Source organism: Amphiura filiformis, chromosome 12, assembly GCF_039555335.1.
Source record: "Amphiura filiformis chromosome 12, Afil_fr2py, whole genome shotgun sequence".
Classification (NCBI taxonomy): Eukaryota; Metazoa; Echinodermata; class Ophiuroidea; order Amphilepidida; family Amphiuridae; genus Amphiura; species Amphiura filiformis.
In genome coordinates this window covers 13,945,781-13,972,329 of record NC_092639.1, presented here as the reverse complement: position 1 = coordinate 13,972,329, position 26,549 = coordinate 13,945,781, and the positions used below count along the sequence as shown (strand labels likewise).

Sequence of the window (26,549 nt, the reverse complement as noted above, 5' to 3'; positions counted from 1 at the left end):
AATATATTTGGTTTTTACAAACCTTTAATGATTACACATGTCCCAACTTACATATATAAACGGGATTCATCCAAATTCAGTGTAGTTGTACATGTACAGTAGCATAACAGTGCAGTTTTGAATTAATGTCTTGATGATAAGACATTAAATCCCTCATAGAACACCACAGTTATGCGGCCAAGATAGTAAGGGTTTTTAAATCATTTCCCTCATTAATTTGAACCAGAAAACCTTCCTAACAGTTGTTACTAATATTATTTCTAATTTTTAGCAAAGAACAACAAAATGACACTATTCCTTACTTCATTGGCACTTGTAATATTAAGACGATAGAAAATCGGTAGAAAACATCTCCCAACAATAAGTCCAGCAAGAATATACGCAAAAACATTGATCCAAAACATAGATCCATAGATGTAATTCTCCGCTGGTGTTCCCAGAACAGTAATAGCTGAGATAAAGCTAGCTAGTAAAGACATTGCTACTGGTATAGGACTCATGTTCCGATTCGCCAGCAGGAATTCCTTCGTAGTCTTTTGTTTTCCTCCTGCGAAAGCATGGTATATTCCTATCCCTACTGATATCCCTAACATGCAACTAAATACGATGTAATCGACGGTACCAAATTGGCCAACAGGGTCCGACATTTTGAAGGAGAGCGTTTCTTTGAGTATACGAATAACAAAATGTTACAGTTTTGTTATTGTTTGACACGGAATAGTAATAAAGCCGGCCGGCAATAACGAGAGTTGGTTTGACGATTTGTATGTAGTTACAATCTTGTGTAAATTAAGCAATCAAATTAACGATTGAAGTGTGTACCCAAAGATTCAAAACAAAGGTCGAAGTTTAAAATCACTGATAAGCTGTTAATCTGCATTGGCAGGAGACAATGGGCTGCGGAAGCATTTCAAATTGACGGGGTTGGGGTGGATGAGCAGATTTTGGGCCACTTTAACCGTTTTTACCCCAAAATTAATTTCGGTATAATTTCGGCAAAATTGTTCAATTATATCGGACTACAATGGCAGATGGATTATTTTTGCTTTATTTTTTCTTTGCCCCATATTCTAGAAAGATTTCGGAGTGGGTGTGTCCCCTTCGTCCGACCCGCTTCCGCCTCCCCAAAAGAGTGATTCACTTATAAAACCACTCAAAAAAGAGTGAAATGTTTTACTTTATTTTAAACCCACTCATAAAAGAGTAAAAACCACTCTAAAAGAGTTAGTTTTTAACCCTTTCAAGGAGTTTTACCTAAAAATGTGTTGTCCTTCATTTACAAATGAAGGACAACACATTTTTAGTGTTGTCCTTCATTTAACTCCTTGATTAAAAGAGTTAAAATTCACTCTTTTAGAGTGGTTTCACTCTTTTTTTGAGTGGTTTTAAAGTTAAAAAACACATTTCACTCTTTTTTGAGTGGTTTTATAAGTGAATCACTCTTTTGGGGAGTGAGTTTTTCACTCGTTTACATTTAGAGACTATACAAGCAGAGATACGATTAACGAAGAGTGAAGCAACTAATGTTTACACCCAAATGACTTAAGTAATCATAGATCCATTTTGTGCTCATTTTAGTGATATGGTTTTGTTTTTGTTTTTGTTTTGTTTTTGGTTTGTTTTTATGTCATATTTTGGTTTATAATTATTCATTCTTAAACACTTAAGAAATTTCTTGCAATCTTATTGGTTCTTAAGCCGAATTTATACTCAATCGCCGAGCGATTGCGATGCACCGCTTTTGGAAAGCGATTGGCAATCGCAGAATTTTGCGATGTATCGCCCGTCGCTTTTGCATTTATAATTATCACGGCGATAACAATAATTGCAGACGACAATTATAATATTCTAAATGCCACAAAATACATATTTAGAACATTTATTGCTGTCAATGATTATTGCTTTGAATTTATTCATCACCAAAAGTTAATAATCGAGAAAGGTAAATTAATTAGCAAAATGATAGATCCAGTTGGTTGCATATGATTGGCTGAAGCAGTCACGTGTCAAGCGATATCGCTGGGAAGTTGAGATTTCTTCAACTTGCAAAAGCGACGTCGTTTTGAATCGATTGATCGGCTCGACGCTCTTGAAATGTAAGTAAACACGCGATCGAAAAGGAGATGCATAGTAACAACGGGGCTGATCGATTCTAAGGTAATTCCTTGTTGTAGGATTTAATTTGATTAAAATTTGGTATACTTATGATGAATATATTTATTTCAATTGAAAGTGTTTAAGATGAGAATAAATGTATTGTTTCTAGCCGCTGTCGTGCATCTATCGTCTCATATAACACGCGACATTATTATTTTTGGCGTAAACACCGAGGCGAATTTTACTTAAAATAACGACGACGCCCGTGTTATATGAGACGATAGATGCACGCCAGAGGCTAAAAACAATTATACCCGGATGTATATTTCTTTTATGTCATATTTTGGTTCATAATATTCATTCTTAAACACTTAAGAATTTTCTTGCAATCTTATTGGTTCTTACCCGTGTGATATGACATGATATCACACACATTTGCGCGTGCGTATCGACGCGATACTTGCACGCGGTATTTGAACCAATAGGTTGACCTGCGAAGCACGGCAGTTTTGGTCTAGTTGAGAGGACGTCATACACAATCTAGTCTTTTTAATTCGGTCTTCAATTATAATAATATAACCCGTTCCCACAAAATCCGAAATATGGACAGACCTATATACCGATAAAAACCTTAAAAGATATATCTGAAATTGAGTTTTTAGTGTTAATTGTTTAGTATGATACCAATAGTAAATTAGATAAAAAGGATAATTCAATTAATAATCATATACTTGTTGACCTTTTGCTAATCCTTATTCAGTTTATTTGGAAACACATTTGCAATACTAAGCTTATCTAAAGAACAATTGAAGCATTGTGCCATATCGTCAAAAGTCAAAAATATACAAGTTAGAAAACATTTTACAAAGGGCATTTGTAAATTTTTACAAATATATCAAAATTCAAAAACTAAAAACATTGTTATGTTCATTTTTTTAACGTGTCGCATATTACTATTGTTATTTAATTCACGGACATGTACAATACAAAAATTTGAGAGCAAAGAGTGCGTCCACAAGGTTAAATACCACTAATTATGTATTACACGGGTTTCAATGGGAAAATGGCTAATTTTGGGTGGAATTTTCTCATATTCAGAACTCTCACAGTTAAATGCCACTAATTTCAGGTGACACTATATGATTTAGATGCCAAATGATCAAAACGCACTGAACCGTAAACACCTTAAAGTTACAATATGGTAGGGCGAATATTTACTAAAACCGAAGCCGTGCGTATGAATTTTGGTACTATTACAACAAAAATGTCATATAATGAGAGAAAATATACCATTTTGAAGCATCAAACCCTAAAAAGTACTTTTTGGCTATATAACTTGATCAATTTCAGCGATTTTAATGCAGTCTTTTCAGATGCCATGCAAACAACGCATAATGATCCTGTGAACTACGCACCTCTCGAAAATAATCACGTTACGCAATCTGGCAATGTTGTAACTATGCAGTCGGTTGCTAATGCCGGAGCTTCTGCAAAGTACACTCCCGCATGTGACGTCCGAAAATGTAAAATATCAACAGTAGTTATTTCAATTTATGCTACAGTTATTAATTTGCAAGCGTGATTAACTAGGCAATTGTAAAAGTCCTTTTGCAAAAATATCACTCCGAATCACTGAGTTCAGCCATAGGGTTTTCATAGTAAGTAGTATCTCCGTCTCCTTTCGTGGTCTTTTCTATAATAGCTTCTTCGTATATGCCTTGTTCCGTCATTTTCAAAACCTCCAGCGAATCCTGTATAAAAAGAAAAAGGACATTTATCGTGTTGAAATTGGTCTCTTCGCAACCCCCTCTCCAATTTTCAATATTATTAACGTCACATACCGTTATATTTGGTTCTAATGTATAGCTATGGGTCAATCCTCAATCCAGTGATACCAAATAAGTACAAACATTCCCCACATAATATGGCTATGACGTCATAATGTGAGGGCACCCATGCAAATTTGGGCAATTCTGGCCGATGTACAAAAGTATAGGCAAAATTGATTTTCGACTAAAAAATATACAAAAATGATCTTTCACCGAATTTTCTCCTAAATATAAAAGGAACTGAAAATTTTATACCTAATTAACAAGTAAAAAGTCAGTAGCTCTTGGAATAATTTCACCAGAGCGAAATGAAAATCATCGATTTTACTGCGGGTCCTACCTAAAAATGAGCGCAAAGGATGGATCTATGATTAACTTAGGTGTTTTGGGTGTAAACGCGTGCGGGTTTTTTTTATGACGGATAAAACATCTTGGGCGGGGGTGGGTGGTGTTACAACCCTCCTTCGTAGTTCTAGGGTTAAAGGATATTTATTTTTAACATCTAAAGCTGTTGATGTACCTCTTTTTCCCTTATATATTCATATCTTGGTATACCGCATCTGAAGACCCTTTTGCAAGACTCGGGTAAGCAGCAGTACATTGCATCAGCCACGGAGATAAACAACTTGGGATCAACATCTCTAGGTTTAGTTGCACCTGTACATAAATATATAATTGTGATGATTTCTGTCAATGATCAATTCTGAAAATCCGCTTTATATCAACTCCCGAATTGTATATGTATATAAATGTGTTACAAAAAACGTTTTCATAATCATTTAAAGTTTGTAAGAAAAATCAAGAATGCAAAAGATCGAAAGAAATAACCACAAAATGAAACCAAAATACATGTACAACTTAATTTAATAAACAAACTATTACAATCAAAGACAACATATCAAACAATTACTTACAGGGGCACTTTGTTATGCACAGCATCATCCCCAAACATATTCTATAAAAGTTTCATTATACTATTAAAACCTAGGACTACATATCTGTCTGCATAAGGTTTTTTTTTTACAGATTCTGTCCTTTGACAATTTATTTTTTCGGGCTCTTGTCAGCACGAAATAACATCACAGAGGCACTATGGGACACCACAATACATATAATTACGCGTAACCACACATTAAATGGCAAAATCATAATAAAAAGATCATTGAAAAATAGGCTATTATGTTGAACCATAAATCACGAAATGCTCCTTTACCTGCTTTGAAGTACAAAAAAAGAACCTTTGTTAGTGCTTTTATGAAATATTATGATTATTATATTAAACACGTTAAAAGGATTCATAGTTATACCTGTCAAGAAGCTTACGAAGAGTCCTACAACAATTGTAACACACCATCCCACTACCGGGTAATATGCATAAGATAGAGTGTATAATTTATTTATTCCAGATCTGAAAAGAGAAAGGCATGAAGAAACGGTATTTGTAAGGAAATTCAAACACTAAGGGCAATGGGCTGAGGTGCCAGGAGGGCAAGGGTAAAGCTGCCTTCTCTTGTGCACACATTTGTTCCACTTAGGTATAGGACATTTTTGTATATTACTAGTATGGTCTTATTTTCATCTGAAACATAGGTGTGCGTGACATCTTGTTCCTCTCTTGCCCACTTTCTAGGATGCTAGCCAGGATGTCTAGATGAGCCGTTTGTACCAATTGTTGCACATTTTTGACAAATTGTGTCTCCCTCGAAAGTTGCAATGCCCCTCCTCTGCAAAAATCCCGGTTACGCCACTGAAAACATATATACAATAACTACCTGCCTACAAATATGTCAGACCTTGAAGCAGAATAATTATACGTCAGCCCTAGTGTACAATACTTTTCGTTTACCATAGCTATATAGTTAATTATTTTGAACCAAAAACTTGGAACTACTTTCTTACTCTGAAGCGGATGCCTCCACACCACTCATAACCATAGCAACAGTTGTCATGTTAACATCAGGAAAGTCACACCCATCTGTCGTCAGGGGGAGTTTTATGCTAGCAACAGGGTTGAAAATAGCGCCAATGCCAATCCACCAAGTAAGAGCTAAACCGGTAATAAAGCCTGTTACAGCGCCCTGGAAAGGAGAAAGAAGGAATTAGCAATGTAATTGATGGTTCTATATAGTAATTAATTAAATAATACTATATCTTTAATTTATAAATAAAGAAACCTATAACCAGAGGCGTGGTACAATGGAGAACAGAGATGAGAGCAATTTGGACAAAATCAAAACAGCCAAATAATGTACATCAATATATTACCTTCGAATTGGTCCATGGAAAGAACATTCCAGCGCTAAATAGCCCTAACAACGGACCGCCTATCATACCAAAAAGACTAAGAGAAATCTGAAAAACAAAACAAAACAAAATAAAACAAAACAAAACGTTGAGCCTATATATACTGAAAGACTTAAGAGTAACCAGAGTCTTTCTATTAGATTATGCTGGGCTGTCCATTTCCTTGATGGAAGTTTATGCTAGTATAATGGATAAATCATGTAGATAAAGGAAACCGAGACGTTGGATATATCAAACACAGGACTTATCTGGAACAGTAGGGCAAACTATATATTTACTTTCATATTTATTTATATTTATATTAACAGCGAATAAATCACGTCTTAAATAATGAGAATGTTAATGTAGAATAACTCATAATGGTATCGTATGCATGGTATGTGTTATATATGACGATAGATGTACAAAAGAGGCTACAAACAATAGCTTTATTCTTTTAATAAAACTCAGTCATCTCCTCAATTTCTCACCTGTAATACGGATCCACTCATCAACGATATAACATAGGCCATAACAATAGCAAAAAGTCCATACGCCAAAGCTGTGAGAAACAATACAATATCTTAATTAGAATGCCACACAATATAAATTAATCATAACAGCAAATATCCACATGCAAAAGCTGTGTGACACAAAACCATACATTATTAGAATTCCACACATCACAGGCCATAACAATAGCAAGAAACCCGAACGAGAAAGCTGTGTGACACAAGACAATACATGTATTATAAATGCCACACATCACAGGCCATAACAATAGCAAGAAGCCCGTACGATCAAGCTGTGTGACACAAGACAATAAATGTAATAACATGCCACACATTACAGGCCATAACAATAGCAAGAAGCCCATACCAAACAGCTGTGTGACACAATACAATACAATTAGAATGCCACACATCAAAGGCCATAACAATAGCAAGAAGCCCGAACGAGAAAGCTGTGTGACACAAGACAATACATGTATTAGAATGCCACACACCACAGGCCATAACAATAGCAAGAAACCCGAACGAGAAAGCTATGTGACACAAGACAATACATGTATTAGAATGCCACACACCACAGGCCATAACAATAGCAAGAAACCCGAACGAGAAAGCTCTGTGACACAAGACAATACATGTATTAGAATGCCACACACCACAGGCCATAACAATAGCAAGAAACCCGAACGAGAAAGCTCTGTGACACAAGACAATACATGTATTAGAATGCCACACATCACAGGCCATAACAATAGCAAGAAACCCGAACGAGAAAGCTGTGTGACACAAGACAATACATGTATTAGAATGCCACACATCGCATTCCATAACAATAGCAAGAAGCCCGAGCGAGAAAGCTGTGTGACACAAGACAATACATGTATTAGAATGCCATACATCACAGGAAATAACAAAAGCAAGAAGCCCGAACGAGAAAGCTGTGTGACACAAGACAATACATGTATTAGAATGCCACACATCACAGGCCATAACAATAGCAAGAAGCTCGAACGAGAAAGCTGTGTGACACAAGACAATACATGTATTAGAATGCCACACATCACATTCCATTCCATGATAACAATAGCAAGAAACCCGTACGAAACAATTGTGTGAGACTAGACAATACATGTATTATATAGAATGACACAAATCACATTCCATAACAATAGCAGGAAGCCCGTACGAGAAAGCTGTGTGACACAAGACAATACATGTATTAGAATGTCACAGATCACAGGCCATAACAATAGCAAGAGGCCCGAACGAGAAAGCTATGTGACACAAGACAACACATGTATTATAAATGCCACACATCACAGGCCATAACAAAAGCAAGAAACCCGAACGAGAAAGCTGTGTGACACAAGACAATACATGTATTAGAATGCCACACATCACAGGTCATAACAATAGCAAGAAGCCCGAACGAGAAAGCTGTGTGACACAAGACAAGACATGTATTAGAATGCCACACATCACATTCCATAACAATAGCAAGAAGCCCGAACGAGAAAGCTGTGTGAGACAAGACAACACATGTATTAGAATGCCACACATCACAGGCCATAACAATAGCAAGAAGCCCATACGAGACAGTTGTGTGACACAAGACAATACATGTATTAGAATGCCACACATCACAGGTCATAACAATAGCAAGAAGCCCGAACGAGAAAGCTGTGTGAGACAAGACAATACATGTATTAGAATGCCACAAATCACAGGCCATAACAATAGCAAGAAGCCCGAACGAGAAAGCTGTGTGAGACAAGACAATACATGTATTAGAATGCCACATATCACATGCCATAACAATAGCAAGAAGCCCGAACGGGAAAGCTGTGTGACACAAGACAATACATGTATTAGAATGCCACAAATCACAGGCCATAACAATAGCAAGAAGCCCGAACGAGAAAGCTGTGTGTCACAAAACACCACATGTATAAGAATGCCACACATCACAGGCCATAACAATAGCAAGAAATCCGAACGAGAAAGCTGTGTGACACAAGACAATATATGTATTAGAATGCCACAAATCACAGGCCATAACAATAGCAAGAAGCCCGAACGAGAAAGCTGTGTGAGACAAGACAACACATGTATTAGAATGCCACACACCACAGGCCATAACAATAGCAAGAAATCCGAACGAAAAATCTGTGTGACACAAGACAATACATGTAATAGAATGCCACAAATCACAGGCCATAACAATAGCAAGAAGCCGAACGAGAAAGCTGTGTGACACAAGACAATACATGTATTAGAATGCCACAAATCACAGGCCATAACAATAGCAAGAAGCCCGAACGAGAAAGCTATGTGAGACAAGACAATACATGTATTATAAATGCCACACATCACAGGCCATAACAAAAGCAAGAAGCCCGAACGAGAAAGCTGTGTGACACAAGACAATATATGTATTAGAATGCCACAAATCACAGGCCATAACAATAGCAAGAAGCCCATACGAGACAGCTGTGTGAGACTAGACAATACATGTATTATATAGAATGACACAAATCACAGGCCATAACAATGGCAAGAAGCCCGAACGAAAAGCTGTGTGACACAAGACAATACATGTATTAGAATGACACAAATCACAGGCCATAACAATAGCAAGAAGCCCGAACGAGAAAGCTGTGTGAGACAAGACAACACATGTATTAGAATGCCACATATCACAGGCCATAACAATAGCAAGAAATCCGAACGAGAAAGCTGTGTGACACAAGACAATACATGTAATAGAATGCCACATATCACAGGCCATACCAATAGCAAGAAGCCCGAACGAGAAAGCTGTGTGACACAAGACAATACATGTATTAGAATGCCACACATCACAGGCCATAACAATAGCAAGAAACCCGAACGAGAAAGCTGTGTGACACAAGACAATACATGTAATAGAATGCCACAAATCACAGGCCATAACAATAGCAAGAAGCCCGAACGAGAAAGCTGTGTGAGACAAGACAATACATGTATTATAAATGCCACACATCACAGGCCATAACAAAAGCAAGAAGCCCGAACGAGAAAGCTGTGTGACACAAGACAATATATGTATTAGAATGCCACAAATCACAGGCCATAACAATAGCAAGAAGCCCGAACGAGAAAGCTATGTGACACAAGACACCACATGTATAAGAATGACACACATCACATTCCATAACAATAGCAAGAAGCCCATACGAGACAGCTGTGTGACACAAGACAATACATGTATTAGAATGACACAAATCACAGGCCATAACAATGGCAAGAAGTCCGAACGAAAAGCTGTGTGACACAAGACAATACATGTATTAGAATGCCACACATCACAGGTCATAACAATAGCAAGAAGCCCGAACGAGAAAGCTGTGTGAGACTAGACAATACATGTATTAGAATGCCACAAATCACAGGCCATAACAATAGCAAGAAGCCCGAACGAGAAAGCTATGTGACACAAGACACCACATGTATAAGAATGACACACATCACATTCCATAACAATAGCAAGAAGCCCATACGAGACAGCTGTGTGACACAAGACAATACATGTATTAGAATGACACAAATCACAGGCCATAACAATGGCAAGAAGTCCGAACGAAAAGCTGTGTGACACAAGACAATACATGTATTAGAATGCCACACATCACAGGTCATAACAATAGCAAGAAGCCCGTACGAGACAACTGTGTGAGACTAGACAATACATGTATTATATAGAATGCCACAAATCACAGGCCATAACAATGGCAAGAAGCCCGTACGAGAAAGCTATGTGACACAAGACTACACATGTATAAGAATGTCATACATCACAGGCCATAACAATAAAAAGATTTGAATTTTGAAGTAACTTCAGGCTCACTGCTATTCGTCAACACGAAAAAGTGACAATTGTTGGTTTATTGTTGCTGGTACCTAGCATTGGAATGAGCTTCCTGTTTATGTCGGGTTTGTCCGCTTTCAAAACGGCTGCTAGAAATCCATTTGTTCCCAGGTTAATATGGCTAAATATATTTTAGCATTATTGTGACTTGGGGTACATTTTGTCACGTGTTTTGTTCTTTGCCGTAGAGCGTTTATATTTTAAATAATTATAGTAAAATCTATAGACGAATCCAATTTCACGCATTCCTACACCTCAATGGCAGCCATAGCTGGGTCCCCGTCGGGTATATCCCACCTAAAATGTGAAATTATGCGTCCTTGGTGGGAATTTAAACTGCATTTCAGCACCCGTGTTACACGTAGACAATAGAATGATGAAAGTTTACAACACAACACAATACAACATAACATCGATTTTTAAGCGGATTAAATCCACCCAACTGGGCAGTCACAACACCAGTTTGGTGCGCCGGGGACCCAGTCATGGCCGACTAAATTCTGACCATCACTTGGCTCGTTGGATTCGTCTATGGCAAGAAAACGCTCATTATAAGCCGACATCAAACGTGTTCTGTCTTACGCCAATTCTTTCTTTCTTTCTTTCTTTCTTTCTTTCTTTCTTTCTTTCTTTCTTTCTTTCTTTCTTTCTTTCTTTCTTTCTTTCTTTTTCTTTCTTTCTTTCTTTCTTTCTTTCTTTCTTTCTTTCTTTCTTTCTTTCTTTCTTTCTTTCTTTCTTTCTTTCTTTCTTTCTTTCTTTCTTTCTTTCTTTCTTTCTTTCTTTCTTTCTTTCTTTCTTTCTTTCTTTCTTTCTTTCTTTCTTTCTTTCTTTCTTTCTTTCTTTCTTTCTTTCTTTCTTTCTTTCTTTCTTTCTTTCTTTCTTTCTTTCTTTCTTTCTTTCTTTCTTTCTTTTAACCAATTAACTGCATCCAGCTCCGCAAGGGATTGACAGATTTCAACCATTTCAATAACTTCTGGGCTAGGCCAAACAATCCATTTGACTTTGATCTGGCTGTGACCTTTGATCTAGACCTCATGGCCAAAAATGTAGATTTCACAAAAAAATTGTCCACAAATTACATGCAATGGTCATGTGACTCATGCATATGAATGAACGTTATCCATTAAGGGGTCATTTCTGGTTCATTTCCGGTTCAATTCATATCTGCTATGTGTGAAATAGCTAGGTGATGTCACTTGCACACATGCATGGCCAATGACTGATGTTTACATATTTGGGGTAATAGGTCATCTAAGGTCATTTCTGCCACTCGATAAAATGCTTAAAATTGAGCCAAATTGGCCATATCTCAGCCTATGGAAGACGGATAGGGCCCGTTCTTACTACAGTGATGCAACATTAGGGGTGGTGCAATAATTATGTGTACCCCGGGGGTGAATTATAGGGGGGCAAAGATTTTTGGCAGGCCAAAGGGGGGCAAGCATTTTTGGCCGGTCAAAAGGGGGGGCAAGCGATTTTTGGCAGGTCGAAAGGGGGGGGGCAAGCAATTTTTGGCACAGATATTTTGGGTAGGCCTACCATTTTATATTACGCCTAAAAAGGCGTAGGAAAACGTTAGGAACACGTTCAAATATGCAAAATTTCCTGCTCGCTGCGCTCGCATTATATGATAAGACAATTTAAGGTTTTAAATTCGGGTTCCAAAAAATCTTGCATGTGTAAGGGGGGGGCAAAGATTTTTATGGCACGTCGAAAGGGGGGGGCAAAGGTTTTTTGGCACTGCCAAAGGGGGGCAAGCGATTTTTGGCAGACCATTTTGAGAATTCACCCCAGGGGTACACATAATTATTGCACCACCCCTTAGCTTGTACTCAGATTCTATTGACTCTAGTTTTAAACTGACTTTGATTTTCAAGAGTTTAAGAGTTGTCACGATTGACTCTTTGGTATTCTTTTTATTTAATATATCTTAAATTGTTAAAAAGTTAACGTTTGTGGTCAAATATACACAAAAATCACATACAAACAATTTCCCCTCAAATATTGCATCAAGATGGTATGATGCCACTTTTTTATTTATGGATATGAAATAGCCATGTAGCAGAGATTGTCCACAGCAAATATGAACTTCATATCAAATTTTTAATTTTAATCACAAAACGTTTTTAACCAAAATTTGAGGTCTTTTGGTACCTTGAATGAAAGTACACATATATATTCTGAATCAGCACCCACATCTTGACACCTCTCAAACTGACTGTGCCTCTCTGTGTAGACTTCAATGTTTTTAGGCTTTTTGGCATGCTGGGCTCCTATGTAATACGTATAAGGTTTGGACAGTATTATTTTGTGGGACATGAGAGCACATCAGACATATCGAATTGCATTCTGAATACGAAGAATGTCCTTCTGACATCAAATAATTTAGATTTTTCGAAATTCGCGATATAATACACATTTTATGGCAATTGATTAAAAATTGATATTATTGATCTTTAACCGTCCTCGAAGTAAACTTTATAAATCTAATGATATATGCTTAAAGTGTATGTAGCTGGGATGAAACGACGACGATCAATTGAAAATTTTGACCTTTCTTATTTAAGATATGGATTTTTTTCTCCAAAAAAAGCCCTTATTTTTTGTTTGGTGTTTTGAGAAAAATCTATATCTTCAATACAAAAGGTAAATATTGTCTGATCGTCGGCTTTTCATCCCAGCTACATACACTTTAAGTAGATATAGAAAGTTTACTTCGAGGACTGTTAAATATCAAAAATTTAAGAAATATCAAATTTTAATAATTTCTCATACAATTTGTTTTATTTCGCGAATTTAAAAAAAAAAAAAAAATCAAAATTATTTGATATCAGAAGGACATTCCTCGTATTCAGAATTAAATTCGATGTGTATGATATGCTCTCATGTCCCACAAAAATACTGTCGAAACGTTCATGCTAGAGCCCTTATATACTCTTTCACGTCAGAAGATTTGATTAAAGTATCTACCCCAACCTACCTACACCCTTACTGATCCATGCCATACGCTCTTCTGTCCAATTCTTCCAAACAGATTTGACAAAGTCTTCTGTTGTGACGGCTGACAATGCATTTAATCCTGAAGACACTGAACTGTGAAGTAAATTTTACGGGAACATCTAAGTACATGGCGCTATGGGTTTGAGATTCTTTTGCTACATTAGTTAAACAATGAATTTTGGCTTCCTTAACCTGAAATAATTTTTTCCTATGCCCACTGTGGTTCCCACGAGGGGTCGAAGGTTACAGTAGGGCCAACACTTAAAAATAGTCCCATCATGCACATGTTTTAATTTATCTCAAAGTGTTCTTCTCATCACCATGATCAGAGGAAATAAAAAAGTTAATTGTCATATTTTTCTACGGTCGTAGCTCAGGTTGTAAGGTCGAATAAGTCAAATTTCATACACAGAGGCCAAAATTTAAAAATGGTCCGATTTAATCGAAACTGGTCTCACATAAAAAAATCGCAAACACATACTTAATTCACAATGTTGGCGCAATATGTATTTCATGTCCCCTGCAATACGAATATGCACATGCAAGTTATACATTTCTCCAGCAAAACATTTTCCTAAATATTTTCCTATTTCGTTTGTCGAGAGGAGTAATTTGAGACAAGACGCGAGTGAATCGCGAAAATCTGGCTTCTATGCATAATAAAATATTTGACATTTGACCTAATTTATTCTATAATGACGTTTGTTTTTTATTCCTATCAATGATAGGAACTGGAACAATTTGAGGTTTATTACAACATCTTGGACCCATTTTGACCTTCGACCCCTCGTCGGAAGCATAGGGGACATAGAAAAAAATTGAACCAATTCTACTTTTATCATTTGAAGTGGGTGTAAGGATGCCAAAAATCATTGGTTCCACTAAATGTAGTAAGGCAAAATGCTAACTCAAATATCACCACATTCGAGCCGTAGCACCATGTACTATCTTGCTGTTATCAAGTTATTGTAAACAAGAAAGCATTTCTTCGATAAATAGTTGATAGCAATTAAGTAGAAATCATATTATACAAATATATACTGCCATGAGAGGTTGTGGTTAAAACTATGGGCCCGAGGTGAGATCAATAGTACTATTTTCCTGAGGGGCGCCCCTCAGAAAAATAGTATTAATTGATCTCAACGAGGGCCCATAGTTTTAACCAGAACTTCGAATAAAGGCAGTATATATTTGTTTTATATACTTCATTAATATGTTCTTTGTTCATTGATTGTTTAAAAGAAAATTATTTGACGTTTTGACTCTCCAACTTCTATACTGAGTGAACAGCACGACCAATTTAAGCACAACCTATATTTTGCCCTTCAAAAAAATCGAATAGGCTAAAATCGGGCTAACCAATAGTACAGCAGCGCGAAATCACGCTATGGCAGTTTCGCGTGCGCGGAAGGCATGGTCAAAAGTACTATTTACGGCTTGGAGGTACTATTTACGGCTCATCCGGGACATTGAAAATACAATTTACGGCTTAGAGGTACTATTTACGGATAGTAGTACTGATGGTAGAACTATTTTTGGTCATGTGATCCACTTTTAACCAATCAATGAACAAGAATATATTAATGAAGTATATAATGCTGGTTACCTTAGCGCTCCACTGAAAACAGCTGACGTAAACAACCCTGGAAGACCGGGGAATTTGCCGAATAATTCCAAAGTAAAGTAAGCAATTAACTATAAATAAAAAACCGATTTTATGGATTTAGAAAGAGCTATTTAAATACCCAACTGATATAATTCAAAAACAATATATATCAAATTCAATTTTTTTGGATTAAAAAAATATTATCCTGTTTTGCCAAATGAAACATAGCTAAATCCTAAACATTTAGTTAGTCCTAACTAATTAATATTTTTGCAATTTGAGGGAAAATATTTACATGTTTTCTTACAACTGTAGTCACAAAATTGTAAGACTTGGCACAAGTCTAAGCATTCAAAATCTTGAGTATTATAGGGTAAGAGAAAGCTCATAGTTTTAATATTATATGTTATATTTGCTAATTGGTCATGAAAAAGATTGGAAAATGTGTTTTCCAAAAATTAGAATGCATAAATTGAAATTAGCCTTTGTTCAAGTCTTTGGGCTTGATTGTCACAGAATAAGAAAAAAGGTTGAAAAACGCCATAAAAATGCATGTTTTTGGCCCTTATTTCCAAAAATTGACCAAATATTTAAATTGTGCTTTCATTGCCAGTAACTAAAGGATTAGGATTTAGCTATATGTTTCGTTTGGCAAAACAGGATAATATTTTTTAATCCAAAAACATTAGTTTGTATTTTTTTCTGGAATGGGGAGTAGTCAGAATCACTTCGTGAAGTTTAATACTAACACTTTCTTTTTCATTCTAAACATTCGTTTGCCAAAAGTTGTTCTAATACACGTAAAGCTGTAATATAAGAGATTAATCACCCTTTTTTGACTTAAACCCGTTTGATGAATAACCATTGTAGGCGTAAAGTTTTACCTGATCTGTTTCTTTGACGTTTCCTAGTGCTAGAGGATCGCAATCTACATAGAAGGCATACATAGTCAGCCCTGATAAACAAGCTAGTGATACCACCACGGCCATGCCTATGATGGCTAGAAACAACGAACTGTCAATCAAAATGTGGAAGGAATAAAATATTACGGCAAAGCACACTCACAACTTGATGTAGTGGAAGATCATCATTTTGTATGGTCGTTACGTTACATTTTCAAACCGTGTTTCAAAATATGTTTCTACCGTGCCCAAGAAAAGGATACAACATTATACACACCATAATATTAATAATAATTTTATTATTTCTAACCCCAACCCACCGTCAACCACTCCACATTTAATATCCGTATATTCACATACCTCCAACACACCCCCACCCCCCACCCCCACCCCCCACGCACACACCCCCCCACACACCATAAACACACGCTTCATTACTGCGAGCATAATATAAAAGACATCAATCTTACATTTGGGCCCTTTTTGGTGATCCCGTAGAAAGATATCTCTGCACCTGAGCCTGGTTCACGCCATATGTATAACCCCAGTTAAATGCGCCACCGATAACGATTGTCCAAAATGTATGACGAATCGTTGGATCTGGATTGAAACTGTAAGGAAAGTAATATTATATTGTACATGTAAGTTAAAAGTGTTGATAATGACCTTTTCGGTAAATCCCATAAGATTTTGCGGGTAGACCTGAGATATCGTCATTTGACTTCAAGCCGATGCGCACATCGTAACTGCCCACTTCACGGCTTTGAAATGCGCAGTAACGATGTCCGCTAGATGATGTGTGCATCGGCGTGACGTCAAATGACGACAACTCAGGTGTACCCGCAAAGGCTTATGGGATTAACCGAAAAAGTAAAATTATTGTTGAACTTCTTAACGTCACGCCCCCTTGACAACTGACCCCCGACCATATAGTACATTATTTATGCGTATCCAAAAACCAATGTTTATGTTAAGCGTTACCTATTGTAAACATGGTAAACCCCCGGGGGCACTCCAACTTCGGAGGTGACGCGTATGTAGGGCTGTTATGACCCCCTTTTTCAGCGTCGCTGTCACCCAAAGACCCCATATTTTTTACGAACACATGCTCTGTCACCCGAAGACCCCCTATTTTTCCATTTGATCTTACAAATTCAATTTGAACAGCAACTTTCATTTATCACTGATTTTGTTACTTATATATATATTCTGTGGCGCTGTTTCGGCTCTCACCCAAAGATTCCATTTAAAAAAAGGTCATGTTCTCACCCATTGAACCCATATTTTTTACATTTTGCCCTCACCGAATGCCAAAAATCATGCTCTCACCCAATGACCCCATATTTTTTACATTTTGCTCTCAATGAATGCCCCTTAGTGCGAAAGTGCCAGCCCTACACCTATATCTATTTCATATTGAAGTGCCCCGCCCCCGGGGGTAAACCGGCTTGAGAGCACACTTCTTGCGTAAGTTGTAGAAGAGATTGGATCGCTGATTTGTATAAGTGTAAGGGAGAACGAGTTGCTCAAATGTTTTAGATTAAAACATTATCACTAAAACATCGGCACTGACCCTGTTGATGGAATGACAAACTTTGCATTAAAGTTGAATTGGTTATATTCTATGTTTTGACAAACTCTTAGGCACAACATCTTTTTTGGTCCTATACCGCTATCGGTGCCCGAAGAGGTACCGATGGCACTTTTTATTGTACCATTAACATTTGTACAGTGCATTCGTTTTTTATTTAAATGAAAAACAATAGCACTACCGTATGCAACTGTTAATTATTATGATTGATACAATTTATTACATTTCCAGGGAGAATCATTGATACCTAACCGGGCAACGATAGTTCTATAGGACCAAATTCGATGTGGTGCCTTACTCCCAAAAATCAAGCCTTCCATTTTCCTCGCATATTTTCCACATGACATCGATACCGCCAATTCGTCTACAGCCCTCGATAATAACTGCGAGAAATCCTGAGAGCATTATGACCATCTGAAACACGTCGGTCCATAGGACTGCTTTCATACCTCCCTGTGAAGGAGAAAAAATAACCCAAGGAATAACTATAGTTGAAGACAATAAAAACAATGTTAAACAAACATGACGTTCTAAAGGGTCGACAAATTGTAAGTTTCCCCGAAGAATTTTTGAAATAAATCGAACAGTTTTTTACGAATTAAAAAAATAATAAAAGTATTTTGTTTTACATATCTAATCCAATTTACAATGTCAAACTGACACACCATTGTTGCGATCGGTCACAATGGCTCATTACGTAAACAAATATACCAGCAAACACAAAACGTTTTCGACATCATTCCCAAAAGGTTATAAAAGGTTGTCAGAAAACGTTTAAATGTCGGGTTATATAAAGGGTATATTAAGAGTATTTTCATAACCTTAAAAAACATTTTTTGATAATCTACTGCTCTGCTCAGCAAACAAAAATGTTTTACAGAAAACGTTTAAATGTCGGGTTATATAAAGGGTATAAAAACGTTTTAATAACATTCCAAAAACATTCTTGAAAACTTGATACAAAACATTCTAAACAGAATGTTATTTTGGGGTTGAAAAAATATTTTGCGAAAAATGTTTGCCCAAAATATTTTCAATAACGTTTTAAAAACGTTTTCATGACATTTATATAACCCGACATTTAAATGTTATTAAAAGGTTTTGAAAAAAACATTTTAAGAACATTTCTGTGTTTGCTGGGTTCAAATATTTTAACATAATGTTATTTAAGTATTGACACAATATTTGACAAAAATGTTTGCAAAAATAGTTTACAATAACATTTTTTGAAAACATTTAAAAATATTGTTGTAATGTGTTTTCATACAAAACGTTTTAAAACGTTACCATGACCTTTATATAACCCGACATTTTAATGTTATTAAAACGTTTTTACCTAAACCAAAAGCCAAAATATAACTTATTTAAAACGTTTTTAAAACGTTTTTGTGTTTGCTGGGATGCAATTTTGGTCCATTCAATGCATGCATAATGTAATAATTATACAGTAAAGCAGACCTTTCAAAACTGCATCTTTTTCTTTCTTTGTTACACAATGATGAGTGTTATTTAAATTTGTATTGTTGAACACAATGTGGTACTAAATACCTATAGAGTGTATGCAATAAACCCAAGCGGAACGAGAGTTGCTAAGTAACCGCTAACCGAACCATAAACACATGCATGATCAGAGAGCGAGTCTTCAATTTCCCCATAGCTTCCCACGTTGTACACACGTCAGTCGAATTTGGCGGTGTTCGTTTGTTTGTCCTCCAAGTTATAGCATTGTTCACTTCTTTGTGTTGAACAGTGTAAGTGGGCCTCACTAATGACATAAAGGTTACTGTTATATCATGTCAAGAGGCCACTTTCATGAATAAGCTAAACAGCCTATGTGGAGGAATTGTATGCATGAGCAATCACACCAATGACGTAGTAATGAATACCCTCTATTCAGCATCGAAGTGGTTACGTAATTCTCTTGGTTACCGGATCACGCTATTTTGATATCCTTCGAGTACCATATACTTTGTGTGGTGATTGTTTCGATCGTAGTTCATTACTCTGGCGCGTGATCCCGTTGGCATAGTAACATTACGTAACTTCGATACTGAATACGCTGGCGAAGTTACGTAATAAATCGGATTAACTACCATAGCAATAGGTGAAAACAATTTTGAATATATCGCGCTGCAGCTGCACTACAAGCAGGTTGAACTCATCACCTGTGGATGTCTGCAGATTGAATACAATACCGGCCTTTTCAAAGATACTAATCTTACAGGTGCGAGTTTCAGCATGACATGGTTCAATGCAGAGGTATCGCGTGACCGTACCAGTGCAGCGCGGTTTATTCAAAAATTGTTTTCACCTATTGTAATGGTAGTTAATCTGATTATTACATAACTTCACCAGCGTATATTTGTTATAGTTTTCAATATTGTAACAACTTTGCGATTCATTCTAAACACGATCTTGTGGAACCTTTACATATCTATATGTGCATAATCCAAATGAATTACGTAGATATTGTGCGACAGTGCAGGAATATGACCTTCTCCATTGGGCTATTCCAGTTGAAATCCACACTACCCCTGTGGAAGATTTTGGAAATATCTAACACAGAGGGAGTATGCTTTTCAAATGTAATTGGTCAAGGTTAATCATTTTGAAATCCATACTCCCCCTGTATAATGGCTTTACTTATATCTTCCAGAGCTGGAGTGAGTATTTCAAATGGAAGTTACTCAATTGTATATTCTATTCAAAACTCGTGCTCCCTCTGTGGAAGACTTGAGCTGAATCTTCCACAGGGGTAGTGTGGATTTTAAATGGAATAGCCCATTGCTACCACCTGTATAGTTGAACAAGCTTACTCAGATTGAAAAACATTCCATTTCAATTTATAATTTTCTTATCGTATTATATTTCTCTAAATGCTCTAAAAGTTCTTGCTTGGTTTCCGCAAAAAATAATGTATTCTTTTATCCAAAAAAATAGCAAACAACCGTTTCAATGTTTATGTAAAATATACTGATACATTCGACGTATAAGATTTGAATAATATTGAGTATACTCACAATACTTGTATAGATAGTACATGCTAAACCAGTCGCTAATACAGAGCCCCAAAGATTAATTCCAGTTACTGAAAAACATAAAACAATATGGATTAAAGATTAAGTCAAGGGCTCATTTCAACTAATGAAAGCCAAGGAATGTACCGGCATTCTTGGTAGGGACGTTAAAGTAATAAGGCACATATGTTAAAACCTTTCTGTTGTTGCCATTGTAATGTTTACACAGGACCCAACTTACACCTAATAAGAATCAGCCAAACGTGTTTAAGATACAGCCAAATGTGTTAACCTTATTACTACGAAGAGATTGCGGAGTTTTTTTTATCCAGCATAAAAAACAGCACGTAATTTACGCCCAAACGTCTTCAGCTAGTTGAAGATCCATCCTTTGTGCTCAATTTAGTGATAAAATTGTTACCCCAGCGCATTACCCGGGGATATGGTAGACCATCAAAAATTACCATAGAAGGTGGGAGAGGGTTTGGGGGAGGTTTCTATAGTAAAATCTATGATTTATGTTTTGCTTCAGTAATTATTTAATTCGAGAGATATCAACTTTTTACTTGAAATTAATTTCTTTTCGTATTTAGGAGAAAGGAAATCGCATGTTTGTAAAATTTCCAGCCGAAAATCAATATTGTCTATAGTTTTGTACATAGTGTTGTGGCGATATATTATTTTATATCCCGTGCCTTCTATTTTAATTTATTTATTTAATCAAAATTATGGTGTCATTCACCCTGAGTGAGATCACTCTCTCGTATCATTTCGATTAGACTATCGTAAAACGTCACAATGGTCTTTTGTAAACGGAGGTATTGTGGACGACGCAAACTGAGAATGAATTGTAGCTTGTGGCAGTCACTCAGAGGCATAACACCTCTCCATAAACTCTCCGTGTGCGTCAAGATTTGAACACAACTTCTTAGTTTAGAGCGAGAACAATTCTCGCTAATTATTACTTGATAATGGAGTTTGTTCTACTCCTAGTTCACTTGTTAGTTTTAATATAAAGTTTCATACCGAATGAAGAAGATGTAGTAAGTAATAAATAACTTAAATATCAGTAAATTGTGGTTAATATTGTCTTGTTGTTTGAGTGATAATATTCGTGCTTGGCTGAGTATGAAAGCCTAAATAAGACCCTGGTCGAACCTCTAGTTCTATTGAGAGCTTCTTATTAGCGCCCATACCAAGGCCGAGGAACAGAACTACCAATCAGAGAGACTAGCCGAGACGAGTGAACCAAGACGCATCTACCAAGACGTGTGATTTTTTCCCTGGTACCTACCTCGCCGCCTAAAATATTTAGCGAGTCCTATTCCCCAAGCTCTTTATTAGAATAGCCAGGATTTATAATTTTTGCGAGGGTACACTCACATTATGACGTCATAGTGACTTTTATGTTGGGGATGTTTGTACTTATTTGGGTATCACTAGAGGAGACCCGTAGCTATACATTGGTATCAAATATAATGGCATATGACGTTTAATTTGGAAAATTAGGGTGGTGCAACAACCCACCTTGCAGTAATAATAATAATAGTAATAAATAAGCATTAATAATGCGCCATTTATCTAGAAAATTAAATCTAATCCGAGCCGTAGTTGGTGTTAAAAAAAGTGGTTCAGAAGGATGAAGGTTAATAAGACATTACCCCCCCCCCCATAAAACACCACAGTTAAAGCCATAATGTACGATTCCCGTCAAAATTGAATTTTGTTATTCTTTACCCAAAATGCTGAAATAATCATCCTGAGATTGAAGGGTAAGTGTCTCTGATAACAGTATCCTTTGTATATTTCTTTAAATCGTGACGTTGGCATGAATAATATCACTGGCCAACTACATTACGCCACAAAATATCCGAACACTAAAAACAAAAGCAATATCTTAAAGACGATAAATCTACATTGCAAAATAAAGTAGTCGATAGATAGAAAATTTTGTTCTGCGTACTTTATTCCACTAAACTACACTCATTTGAATGACATATGATCGTTTTTTCAAAAGTGACAAATTTGATTAGATATTTTCTCCTTCAAGACCTTTTGCTACGGGTTCAATAAAGCCTAACGGATGAACCCCGTTGTGATCAATATTTGCATGCTTCTAGGGGAAAAGTCAATGTCAATTTTTGTCACTTTTGAAAAGCTCTCTTTTTTCATTCAAATTGATAACAAATGATGTAGCAAAATACGCAGAACAAAATTCTTGATCTATCGACTACTTAATTTTGTAATAATTCAGTTTTAGTATCTTTAAAAAATGACTGTTGTTTTAAGTGTTCGGATACCTTTTGGGCGCAGTATATGCCGGCGAAACTATTGAATTATGTCCACAACTTTTTTCTAGATTATCCATGGCATTCCTTTTGTTTACCCATTGTTTTGATAATGTGCTCGCCATCGCGATTACATGTACTCTTGATAACATTTCGGGCAACGAACTCGGGACAAATGCTACAATTGATAATATGTAACTGGAAAAGGGCTAGACGAATTAAGATAACCTTCTAGACGGTGATGTAAACTGCGTTTCGCAATACTTTTTGAACACTGTGTATGTGCTATTGATAGATGGATAAGATCAACGTACCTGCATTGAGAGCTAAGGCCGGGGCGTAAATCACTATACCCATGTAGATGAACTATCAAACAAACATGCAAATAAAAAACGTGTTTTTAGATAGCATTTTATTTTGTTGCTCTTGTTCTTATTCAAGCGCTAAATACCATAGTTGTTTAATTTTTGCAAATTCTTTACAATATTTAATTTAAAAATGTTCATTACGTTTCACTACCTGGAGAGAATTGATCAAAATTGAATTCCCTCCTGAGGTTCGTATCTGTCAATGAGTTGACCAGATCGCAAGGATGTCATCATAGCTAGAGGCAGTATATATAACACAAATGGGTCAATGAGTTACATAAAATGACCTTGTGTGGTATTTGGTTCCCAGGAAGTGAGTTTTGCCTGAGGCAATTTGTGGTTAAATGTTGATCCCTCACTACAAGAGTTATTACCGTCGATTTGGGTGAAAAAGGAGGTGAGGCATGATTAAATCTCTCCAGGTAACAAAACGTAATGTTTGTAAAAACGTGTGTTACCGTGAGCTTACCATTTGAACCATAAATGCCAGAAGCCCGCATATTCGAGCCGTCTTATTGAAACGCATTTCCAGATACTGTGAAAAGAATAATTAAGAGACTGGTAAAAATAGATTATAGCATCGCATTTTATGTAGGCTACATTATACGCAAACCTCTTACAGACGAATCCAATTTCACGCATTCCTACACCTCAATGGCAGCCATAGCTGGGTCCCCCGTTGGTCTATCCCACCTAAAATGTGAAATGATGTGGCCTTGGCGGGGATATTAAACTGCACTCCATCACCCGTGTTACACGTGGACAAAAGAATGATGAAAGTTTACAACACAATACAATTCACCATCGATATTTAAGCGGATTTAATCCACTCAAAAAGGGCAGTAACAACACCAGTTTGGTGCAGACGGGACCCAAAAATGGCTGACTGAATTCTGACCATCACTTGGCTCGTTGGATTCGTCTATAGTTTAATGCATAGGAGACAAACATGAGACCCATCATTGCAAACTGGATTATGTAAGTTGCTTTAATTTTTTTTCCAGTCAGTACGACATACTTTTTACAAGATTAGTAGGTGACTTTTAACAATTCGGGAATATACCTGATTAGCGCTTGTAAGATTCAGACGAAATATGACTGGAATGATAAAACGAGCTCCAAATATTCCAGCGAATATAAAGGAGATGGCATACAGCCAGTACATTCCCCCATACACATACATCTCAGCTGGTGTTCCCAGCACAGTGATTGCAGAGATGAAGCTGGCGACAAGAGACATTGCAACAGGTATAGGGTTCATGTCCCCGTTGGCCAACAGAAATTCTTTGGTAGTCTTTTGTTTTCCTCCAGCGAATGCATGGTATATTCCTATAGCTACTGATATCCCCAACATACAACTGAAGACAACATAGTCGATGGTGCCAAAAGTTCCAACTGGATCCGACATTTTGAAGATGCTCTGATTGGTATCTCTATAAAAGGACCAATACACACTTTGAAAATTCCTTTCCACCAACAACACCAATTTTAGGTCACCAGATTGGTTCAGAATCAAGATCAAGATGAAAAATGTAAACAAATTATGATATGATCATCAAGGTAAACAATATAGTTGAGCTCTTCGACAAATCGCAATCGGAAACCAGAATATTTCAATTTATTTTTCAGAAGAATGTATACATGTATACTAGAAGTAGTTTCACTACCGTGATTCAAACCAATATATGAGAATAATGATTGAATTTGACTGAGAGCTTAACTCTGTTTAAGTAGTGATATGTCCTATCAAAAAGTAAACGAATTGGACCTTACTGAAGTATTAAATGTACGATTTAATTTCTGATGATAGCCACATCAATAAGGTATTAAATCCCGACTTTAATCTTTATTATCACAAATCATTACATAACATTATCTCAATCAAGGGTTAGTCAAATTGAATATGGGTCATAACAGAATACAATGACGTAACCATGGTAACTGAGAGGAGGGACAGTGCCCTCTGTTATCAAAGTCTGGTAAAAATTGCGAATGTTATGTTTTCTATGGTTGAAGTTGTTCCGTACAGGGTGTATCAAAATGATTGGTAGCCATCGGCTTTGTTGTCTAATGAAACGCATGTTGATGGTTTTTTGTGTTTTTTTCTTCAAAATTCAAATCAAATTATCTTGAAATGGCTACAAAATAAAATGGATCAACCATAAAATGTTATCAATTCATGTTAAGACTCGATTGCAGTACATACGATACTAAATTCGTAAGTCACACCTGAAAAAATAAAATAAAATGTAAAATCAAGCATTCAAAAATCACCGAAACTATAAATTTATCATATTTATACAATATTATACCAATATTGAATGTTTATGAGGACAATGGTGGGTACAGGGCGTTAGTCCGACACGCCGCTAGTCCGACACGCCGCTAGTCCGAATCAGAAAATGGATGAGGGGGGATATGCTTAAGCTCAATGACAGTTCTTTGTAGCCACTCCGTCCCACCTGAAACATTTTGTTGGTCCTGTGTCATTGTGTGTTGGTGATATGTTAATCAATCCATCTGATAACATCCGCAATTTAGGTATTATAGTTGATTCGTCCATGTCATTTTCTGCCCATACTACAAACCTTTGCTGTAGCTTGACATACTATCTTCGAAACCTTTCTAGGATTCGTAGGTATCTTGATCGTGATACTTGCCATCTTGTCATCCGTGCCCTCATCTTGTCTAAAATCGACAATGGTAATGGTCTGCTCCTAGGGTCAAACAAAACTGACATTCAGCGTATTCAACGCATCCAGAACTGGGCTGCGAAGATGGCATGTCAAGTCCGTAAACAAGATCATGCCACTCCATGTTTGGAAGAACTGCATTGGTTGCCTGTGGAAAAGCGAATTTTGTTTAAAGTACTTTTATTTGTTTACAAATGCCTGAATCATATGGCTCCAAATTACATCTCCTCTTGTATCTCTCACTTATTCTTTTCAAAATATCTGAATTTTCAACCCGGTACAAGCTTTAATAACGGGGGAGCATACATTTGTATGAGAAAGAAATCCTACCATCTGTCCAACTCCCGTGTTATTCCAATGCACATTTTGCTTCACCGCGCAGCCCTGGCTTGGTCGTATTTGGAAGATTGGTGTCACGAAACCGTAATAGGTACAAATTTAGTACTTTCTGTGAAT

General features: G+C 36.6%; 1 protein-coding gene across 1 annotated transcript in view; it reads right to left on the bottom strand.

Annotated features, from left to right (window-relative positions):
- LOC140166645 (uncharacterized) overlaps positions 1-24,875 on the bottom strand; it is a 40,176-nt gene extending 15,301 nt beyond the window's left edge. Inside the window, exons 1-10 of the mRNA XM_072190143.1 lie at positions 24,464-24,875; positions 23,870-23,935; positions 23,347-23,398; positions 20,748-20,815; positions 18,026-18,180; positions 16,607-16,747; positions 16,119-16,248; positions 15,235-15,323; positions 13,609-13,721; positions 6,701-6,771 (exon numbers count right to left, since the gene is read on the bottom strand). Of these exons, the coding sequence (XP_072046244.1) occupies positions 6,701-6,771; positions 13,609-13,721; positions 15,235-15,323; positions 16,119-16,248; positions 16,607-16,747; positions 18,026-18,180; positions 20,748-20,815; positions 23,347-23,398; positions 23,870-23,935; positions 24,464-24,808 (1,230 nt within the window). The 5' untranslated portion in view covers positions 24,809-24,875. The remainder of the gene's footprint in view (positions 1-6,700; positions 6,772-13,608; positions 13,722-15,234; positions 15,324-16,118; positions 16,249-16,606; positions 16,748-18,025; positions 18,181-20,747; positions 20,816-23,346; positions 23,399-23,869; positions 23,936-24,463) is intronic.
- Positions 24,876-26,549: the final 1,674 nt, after the last annotated feature.